We start from the raw sequence: 9726 nt of genomic DNA on the forward strand, positions 1-9726 counted from the left end.
CAAAATACACAGCAAATAAGCACTAGAAAATATATTTTCCTAATAGGCAGTAAAGGGGACAAAGTGTTCGTCACATCAGATGGAAAAAGATGAAAAAATAATTATTTTTATGTAAAGAACATGGTTATTTCTTGTACAGCAGCTATTATAAATGCAAAACAAGATTGGGATCTACTGAAGGATCCAGTGACTACAGCCTGTGGACACAGCTACTGCATGAACTGTATTAAAAGTTTCTGGGATGAAGAGGACAGGAAGGGAATCCACAGCTGCCCTCAGTGCAGGACGACTTTCAAACCGAGGCCTGTCCTGGAGAAAAACGTCATGTTTGCAACTTTAGTGGAGCAGCTGAAGCATACTGGACTCCAAGCTGCTGCAGGTGAGCAATGCTATGCTGGACCTGAAGATGTGGCCTGTGATGTCTGCACTGGGAGGAAGCTGAAAGCCATCAAGTCCTGTCTGGTGTGTCTGATCTCCTACTGTGAGAAACATATTCTGCTTCATTTTGAGTCTCCTGCCTTTAAAAAACACAAGCTGGTGGCCCCCTCCAAGAAGCTCCAGGAGAACATCTGCTCTTGTGATGATGAGGTGATGAAGATTTTCTGTCGTACTGATCAGCAGAGTATCTGTTATCTCTGCACAATGGATGCACATAAAGGCCATGAAACAGTCCCAGCTGCAGTAGAAAGGACTGAGAAGCAGAAGGAGCTCGAGGTGAGACGACTAAACATCCAGCAGAGAATCCAGGAGCGAGAGAAAGATGTGAAGCTGCTTCAACAGGAGGTGGAGGCCATCATTGGCTCTGCTGATAAAGCAGTGGAGGACAGTGAGAAGATGTTCACTGAGCTGATCCGTCTCATGCAGAAAAGAAGCTCTGATGTGAAGCAGCAGGTCAGATCCCAGCAGGAAACTGAAGTGAGACGAGTCAAAGAGCTTCAGGAGAAGCTGGAGCAGGAGATCGCTGAGCTGAAGAGGAAAGACGGCGAGCTGGAGCAGCTCTCACACACAGAGGATCACAACCAGTTTCTACACAACTACCCCTCACTGTCAGCACTCAGTGAGTCTACACACTCATCCAGCATCAATATTCGTCCTCTGAGGTACTTTGAGGATGTGACAGCAGCTGTGTCAGAGACCAGAGATAAACTACAGGACACTCTGAGAGAGGAATGGACAAACATCTCACTGACAGTCACTGAAGTGGATGTTTTACTGTCACCAACGGAGCCAAAGACCAGAGCTGGATTCTTAAAATATTCACATGAAATCACACTGGATCCAAACACAGCAAGCACACATCTGTTATTATCTGACGGGAACAGAAAAGTAACATTAATGAAACAACAACAGTCTTATTCTGATCATCCAGACAGATTCACTTCATGCCATCAGATCCTGAGTACAGAGAGCCTGACTGGACGTTGTTACTGGGAGGTGGAGTGGAGAGGGGAAATGGTTTTTATAGCAGTCACATACAAGAATATCAGCAGAGCAGGGGGCCTCAATAAATGTGGTTTTGGATGGAATGAGAAATCTTGGGTATTAAATTGTTACAAAAACATTTTTCAATTTTGGCACAACGATGTCCGAACTCTCCTCTCTGTCACGGTCCTGGGTCTTATGACCCAGTGTTTTGAGTTTCAGTTCTTTTGATGTTCATAGTGTATGTTTAAGCTTATCAGGTTTCCTAAGTTTATTTGTTATCATGCCTAAGTGTTTCTAGTTCTTATTATTTCCCCCTCGTGTTCCAACTATGTTAAATCTCCCTTGCCCTTCGTGTGTTTCATGTCTGTTGTCTTATGTTGTTATGTCTGCCTCTCATGTTCCTGTTTCATTTTGGAGAGATCTCGTGTTTTTATATTATGGATTATGTTTTGAGTCCTTTGTGGTACTGTTTCGTGTTTCCCTAGATCTCAGTTATGGTTATCTTAGGTTTTGCTCTTTGGCTTCGTCATATGGCTTCCCTGTGTTCCATGTTATGTCCACTGTGATGGTTTTGTACCATATTTCAGGTTCCTATATTCTGTCTCCCCAGTTGCTGTTAAGTTTGCATGTTTAGAATTCAGTCAGTGTGTTTCCTGTTTTACTTTGAAGGTCCATGTCTCATGTGAGTGTTTCTAGTTTTGCTTCCCTTGCCTCGTCCTGCTTTATTACCCTCAGCTGTTCCTCCATGTGTTCCCACTTCCCCTAATCACCTCCTGTGTATTTAAGTCCTCTGTTTTCAGTGTGTGATTGTCAGGTCGTCTGTTGTCCACGCCATGTTTCCAAGTTTCTTGCCTAGGTTTTTCTTATTGCTTGTTTAGATTCCCCAGTTTAGGTTTGTGTTAATTTTGCTTCAGTTTGCCTTGCCCTTTGTTTGTACCTCTTCTACTAGCCTTATTAAACGGCTCGCCTTTTGTTAACATTTCAAGTTCTGTTCCCTGTTCCTTGGCGTCTGCGTTTTGGGTCCTTTTTCAATTCATACAGTCTGCCCTCGCCAGACTGTGACACTCTCAGGTCCTCAGAGTAGGAGTGTACCTGGATCACAGAGCAGGTATTCTGTCTTTCTACAGCGTCTCTGAAACCATGACTCTCCTGCACAGAGTCCAGACCACATTCACTCAGCCGCTCCATGCTGGACTTTATCTTTCTGAAGTTGGAGACAGTGCAGAGTTGATTAAAGTCAAATAGACAGAGAAGATATGTTCATGTTGATCCCTGATCACTATATTTGTGTAGTTTCTAAATGAGGCTTTACGTTTTAGAAGCTGAGAAGTTCAGTGGCCCATTGATTCAAATTGTACTTACATTTATATACCTTACATCATTATAAATCTTAATTTGTTCTTATGGCTGATAATGTGAGTTAAATTATACTACTCTTCATATTCAGCATGTTTGAAATCTTTAATCAATCTGGTTAGTGGTTTTATTCTGTAGTTGCTGTAGTGGGTTGTCAAATGCAACAATATATTGAAGCTGCATCAGTTGATTCATCAGTTAGTCAATGATTAAAGAATTGATTGTTTTATCATTATTTTAGTAACATTTAAAGCTGGTTCCAGTTTCTGAAATGTGAAGATTGTTGATTTTATATGTAAAGAATTTTTCTTTTTTCATTGAACCTTTTAAGGGTTTTCTCATAGTAGTTTTGGGGAGTTTTTAATTAGATTTACAGCTTCAGAATAACTTTGTGATGTCAGATTAGAAAGTTTGCGTCCAACTGCAGGGTTGGATTTTTTTTATATGATAGTTGAATTTGTTGTATTGGAATTGAGTAACATTTTTACTGATGGATGATTCGTTGTAAAACGTTGATCTACCAACAGTTTATTTCTTTATTATGATTAAATGTAAAACAAATATATTTTCCACTTTTGTTTGACAGAGGCAGGAATGTCTGTCTTGCATGTAACTTTGTCCAGTAAATTGTTGAAACTGTCAAAAAAAAAAAAAACCTTGTTTGTGTTTTGTGATAATAAAGAACAACCCAGTGTTCCCAGGTAATGTAGAGAGGTCTGTGTTCACAATGCTCATGCGTGGAAATGTATCAATAGTGTGTTTTGGGAACTGATAACAAGCGAAGACAGCCAGGAAATGTGTGTCCTTGAGAATTGTTCTTTTAAAAATGCTGATTAATTCTGTCGTGTTCATGTTGATTATTAGTAGGAGTCTGTGGTGGACTGTGGTTTGTGGCTCGGCTGCATGAGGAGGGGGGGAGCAGTGGGTTCAGGGTGTGGTGTCAGGGGAGGCTGGTTGTCACAGCCAGCAAGCATCATCTAATCATACCTTCACTATTTCAGTAGCTGCTGGGGCTGGAGGAGGAGAGAAGTGAGCTGAGGGTGAAGCAACTGCACATGCAGTGTGAAAATACAACTGTGGCTGTGCCAGCAGAGCGCTGGGCAAAATATAAAGAAAGACGATTGTCAGCATCCCACACCTGAGTCGTGCCAGGTCATTTACACAGTCCAAGAGATCTTTGGGTGTTTTGATGCCTGGACCTGGGTGTATAGAGTACATAGGGGGAGCGTGAGTGCCTGTACTGCATCCATTGTGTCTCAGGTAACCCAGGTGTGAGAGCGTATTTCCCCCTGCAATACTCCCTGCCAGTGATTGGTGCCCCTATCTGCCGGTGCGGCTCCCCCAGCTGCCCTGATAGCCGCTGGGGGAGGAATATCCTCCGCCTATGAGTGCTTTGGCACGGGCGACGTGCCCACGACACCACCGCTGCTTGTTGAGAAGAGCTATTTCACGTCAAAAAGCCGTCATAAATAAGTCTCCAATAACACCAGAAAAAGTCGCCAGATTTGTCTGTAGTTGGTTTTTAGAAAAAAAAGTCACTAAGGGGGTCTGAACACTCGTTAAATATAGCGACAAATCCGCTAAGTTGGCAACACTGCAGTGTCGGCCAAGGTTACCCACCAGACTGAGACAATTCATCTCATCTCTGAGCAGCTGGATCATGTAGTGGAAAAACTACACACTTTTGGAGTGTGAATCGCAAGTTCAATTCCCCCCTGGTGTGCAGTAAGTGTCCTGCCACTAAAACATCTACCAAAATCAGCATGTTGGAGATACTGTGAAGATTTCTGTAGTTTGGAAGCTGCAGTAACACATGCCTTTTTGGTTCATTTACAAGTAACAGAAGCTGTTGACCCAGGGTGCTTTTTAGTGAAAGCAGGTGGATTAAACATATACATGAATGCTTTGCAGACAGAGTGCAGGACTGACACTGAATCACAAAGAATGAAAGAAAAAAAACTGTAAGCCAATGATCTCTCTCATATTCTCACTCTGATTGGCTGCTGTAGAAAGAAGTGTTCAACCTCTGTTATGTGTAGAGTGGAGCAGACCTGATATAAATCAAACATATGTCCTTTTGTACCAGGATGGGCACTTTGATCCAGCCAGCCAGCATCCATCATTCAAGAACCGGGTGGATCTGTAGGACAGACAGATGAAGGATGGAGACGTGTCTTTGATTCTGAAGGATGTGACAACTAATGACACTGGAACATATGAGTGTCGTGTCAGAGGACAAAACAAGTCAAAGAACAGAGCTCATCTAAGTGGTAACTCCATCAGCAGCATCTACCTGAGTGTTGATCCTCCAGGTGAGTGAGCAGAGTTGAGTGTGTGTGTGATCAGAGGTGAAGCTGCTTCCTGGTTGTTGATGTTTGTTTCTAAAGATGTTGTTCAGTTAAACAGATTGAGCCCTGGTACTCAATCGATTTTAAAGCTGTTGCTCTGACGATACTCTGAATATCTATCTGTACTGAGATCTGTGGCTGTACCTGAGTTTGACCTTTGACACCAAAGATGTCAAAGAGGAAGAAACGTTCTTTTAATCTTGTTATTAGAGTTTCCAGCATTTGTAACTTTTATTCAGCTCTCTTTTAATGTTTGTTAAACCAGCAGAGACTGAAACTAACTACAGCTCAAGCCCAGACATGACTGTGCCTGTAGGCACCAGTGAAATGTGCACTTTTATTTCTAATGAAGTCATATCACTTTAATTTCCCTGCAGGCATTTGGATCAGTTAGTCTCCCTTCTTTTTATGTACAGTAGGCCATGTAAACCCTGTTCATTTTGCTAGGTAACCAGTTAACCTGATATGGGCAAATAATCCCCTAAACCATCTTAGCATGGGTTATATTGTGAAGATCTACTCAAAGAATCAGACGTGCTGATGATGTTTTGTCTCCAGATTATTAAACTGTCACTGTTTAGGATTTGAGAAAGCACAAAAAACTGATTTTGAATGTTTTCTTTTTTTAAATCACATTTTGGGGGCAAAACTGTACATGATAGAATATTTTATTAGTACTTTCTGGACATCACTGAATGGGCTTAGGTTAGTTATGTTTTGGAAAGCAGCTGAATTGTTATTTCTCAATGCAGGGTATGTAATAAAACCTAACATATGCTCATTGATGTTCCTGCCATGGTCCTGGGTCATTGTGACCCAACAGTTTAAGTGTCCTGCGTTTTCTGTCATATTTTGCATTATGTTGAGGTTTCCTAGGATATTCTGTTCAGTATTGTTTATTAGATTTCTCCTCTGTGTCTCTCTCTGTGCGACTGTGTATATGGTGATGTGAGTTACTGTGCTTTGCTCCTCTTTCAATCGTGTTCTCGCTCTCTCTCTCTCTCTCTCTCTCTTTCTGCTGTCTCTGTGTACTGTCTGTGTTATGTTTAAGATCCGTGTCTTGGTGTCAGCATTTTCAGTTTCGTGTCCCCACTCTGTCATGTGTAATTGTCCTCAGCTGTGTTCCCCGTGTGCTTCCACTTCCCTCGTTACTTTCTGTGTATTTATGATATATGTAAAACAGGAGCAGAACTGGGTCCTCGGTCAAGCCCACATTCCTAGTTACTGCTGTTATTTCACTGTTATTTAACTTTCATGCTCGGACATGCATCTCTCCTGCCTTCCCACTAACTGATTTTCCACTGCACACACACCCTCAACCTCAAATCAAACAAAGACTGTTAAAAGCAGTTACCTGATATCTACAGTTTCAGATTTTGTTCCTGAAAACATCAGCATCCTTGGATTTTTAACAGCTGGAGTTTGAACTGGATAAAGGAGAAAATGACTGCAGCGAGTGAGTCGCTCTGCTGTACTCTGCTGCTTTTTGTCTGTGTGTTTGCAGGTAAGTACAAAATAACAGCAGTTCACTTATAACTACTAAAAAAACTACCACTAATAACTATTGATTGACTGATTGATTGTGTTTAAGTAGGAAGTAAGAGGCTTGGTGGAAATGGAGTAGACTATATTTTAAAACAAGTAACAGATTCTGTGAACCTGATGTTTACTGAGCATTGAGTGAACATATGGTTACATTGTAACCTTTGTTCTCTGAGTGAGAGACTCTATTTCCATGCTGTTACATTCTATATGTACGGGGTATGACCTTGGTCGTGGCATGTGGATATTTCTTTAAGACACTCTTACACTCCACAGCTTACGTATAAAAAACAGCTGTGCAAACACTGGTGATAGTTTAATCAGGATGCATCTCCAAGCAGCCTGAAGAGAGAGTCTCTCACTCAGAGAGCCAAGGTTACAATGTAACTGTACGTTCTCTATCATATCGAGACTATCTCTCCACTCCGTCACATATTCTATATGTACAGGGTAACTATGTAAGACAGACACCCTGCGAGGAGACAGTGCACCCGAATCACAGAGTGAAAGTACCAATGAACTATTTACAAATATACATATATACACGCCACCCCGGTCAGGGCTTCGCCAGACACAAAGGCCGAGCCGGGGGGCGGAGGCATCAGTCTGCCAGACGCAAGACTAGCCTAAGCAAGTCCCGTAGGACGCAAGGACTGTAACTGAGTGACCACTTCAGGTCAGCCCACCACTGCTGCGGAGTGGATTGCCAAGTAAGGGATGCGGGATGGCCGAGGTAGAGACGCAGCCCCAGTTCTGTCCCCAGAGTCAAGCAGCCGACTCACGACATCCGAAGACTGGGGATGAGCTGGTGGCTTAGTCCACTAATGCTGGGCTTACACTGTGCGATTTTTGGCCCATTTTGAGCCGATTTTTGAGTCGTGCGACCGTTTTGGCGATCGGCCCGATTTTGGCCTTCATCATGCGTCGTGCATCGTGTAGTATACGTGGGGTAACGAGACGCGATTAACACCTCACGACCAGCTCCCGATCATCAATCGCTTGGTCGCGAGGATTTCAAACCTGTTTGAAATCCTCGCGACCGTCGTGAGGGTGTCACCGCAGATTGTCACACTGCGCACGCGCAAACACAAATGTCAGCGAAAAAGAACGGCGCAGCACGGCAGTGCAGCGTGTGATCTGGACACAAGCGATGGAGGCACAACTTGTAGAACTTTGGAAAGCTCATCCGAGCCTTTTCGATGTGGCCTCACAAAATTATCACGACACAACAACCTTGAAAATAGTTGGATTTACACTGCTGGTCAATCACAGCTGCCTGATCAATGTTTTTCATTAGCAATTTAGCAAAGTTGATGGTGGTGGTGTGCGTGTCTGTGTGAGTGAAAGACAGAGAGAGAGAGAGCGACAGAATTTCTGTTATAACCTTCATTTTATGGACGCACAGTGTGAGCACTCAGGTCGCATCAGAGCATCGGGCCGTATAGTGTGAGACCCTGCATCGTGACCTATGAACTTCTAACCCCTGCGAGTCAATCGTACAGTTTGAGCAGGAGCTGAATCGCGCGACTGAAAAAATCGCACAGTGTAAGCCCAGCATTAGAGTGAAGGGCCCAAGTGGGGCTGTGATCCAAAGGTCCATCAGCAGGGCGTAGCAGCCACTTCGTGCCGTCTACAGACAGGGGAGCAGCAAGAGTGAACTCAAACGAGACACTCGTGGACAGTCAGGAAGTTTCAGCTCACTGAGCGGCCCCCGCTGGCTGTGTAAACCAGCGACACACGGGCAATACACCAGACAGGGAACCAACGCCTCAGGCTGGAGAGCTCACCTGCCTGCCGATGTACCAGACACAGCAAGGTCTGACTGGCATGTAAACGGGCAAACCGCAGGCAATACTCCAGGGGAACACAGCCTGCAGCAGCAGCGCAGCCGCTGAAGTAGAGGGCTGAGCTATGGATGTGAACCCACGGTCCATCCGCAGCACCCAGCAGCTGCTCCATGCTGTTCGCAGCAGCAAGAGTAAACCGAATAAGACACTGGTGGAGCCAGGAAGCTCAGCTCACTGAGGGGGCCCATGCTGGGTCAGCAAACCAGCGACCCACAGGCAATACACTGGAGAAGGAGCCAACGCTGCAGGCTGGAGAACTCACGCTTGCCGGCTGACGTATCAGACTGCTTTGACACCCGACACCCTCCCCAGGAGGGAGCACGTTAGAGGCAAATCACAAAGGGCTTCTGCAGTCTGTGCTGGCAAGATAAGCAGTTCATTCAGGATTCAGGGGTTTCTCTGGATAATAAAGCATGTTCTGGGGACAAGCACAACACACACCGATCATATCCATCCTCTATCGGCATGGAAATGTCATACCAAAGGAATTACTAATGTAAAAGAAAAAACTTGTGGTTTTATTTATGTATTTATTAGGGGTGCAACGATACACAAAATTCACGGTTCGGTTCGGTTCGATACTTTGGTGTCACGGTTCAATATTTTTTCGATACAAAAAAAATGTTCATGCCTTTTTAATTTGTCATTTATTAAAATTATAAATATATATTTTAACTCAAAAGTACAGTTTTTAAATTTAACCCTAACCCTTGTGCGTGTTTTTTATTTTGACAGCGAATGCGCACCTGCGGACCACTTATGTGCAGCCCTGGTTATATAGCTCGTCATATTGCAGCCACAGAAATTCTTTTGTCCATGAAACCATAAAGCTGCACTTTCTTTTTGCCTTATAGTCTGATTTGTCATAACTTCTCCGTTTTGTGGTAAGCTTTTCTTTGGCTGTCACTTCTTCACCTTGACCTGTCTTATTTGGCTCAGCAGAACTAAAATATATATCTGTCTGTGAAGGTTCTCAGTCATCCAGGTCATCGTAGTCAAATATATATCCTGCTGCTTTTACACACGCACTCACATAAGCTCAGCGATTCTCTGCGCGATCAACCTCTCACATGTTTAAGCTGCGGGAGATTTCACTTGTCATGTTTGCGTAGTAAGCTAACGATTAATAAGACGATGTCAGAGGAATTGGTGCACAAATTATCATCACTCACAGATCAGTGCTGTCGCTCTCTATACACAGTTCGCGC

General features: G+C 43.7%; 1 protein-coding gene across 1 annotated transcript; it reads left to right on the forward strand.

The window, feature by feature from the left end:
* Positions 1 to 201: 201 nt before the first annotated feature.
* Positions 202 to 2670, forward strand: LOC308395809 (tripartite motif-containing protein 16-like; the record flags this gene model as incomplete). The annotated part of the gene is made up of 2 exons (XM_080880802.1): positions 202 to 1628; positions 2505 to 2670. Exons 1-2 carry the CDS (start codon positions 217 to 219, stop codon positions 2668 to 2670), a joined length of 1578 nt encoding a protein of 525 aa, XP_080736928.1. The 5' UTR covers positions 202 to 216.
* Positions 2671 to 9726: the final 7056 nt, after the last annotated feature.

Source organism: Rhamphochromis sp. 'chilingali' (assembly GCF_963969265.1).
Source record: "Rhamphochromis sp. 'chilingali' genome assembly, chromosome: 1".
Lineage (NCBI taxonomy): Eukaryota > Metazoa > Chordata > Actinopteri > Cichliformes > Cichlidae > Rhamphochromis > Rhamphochromis sp. 'chilingali'.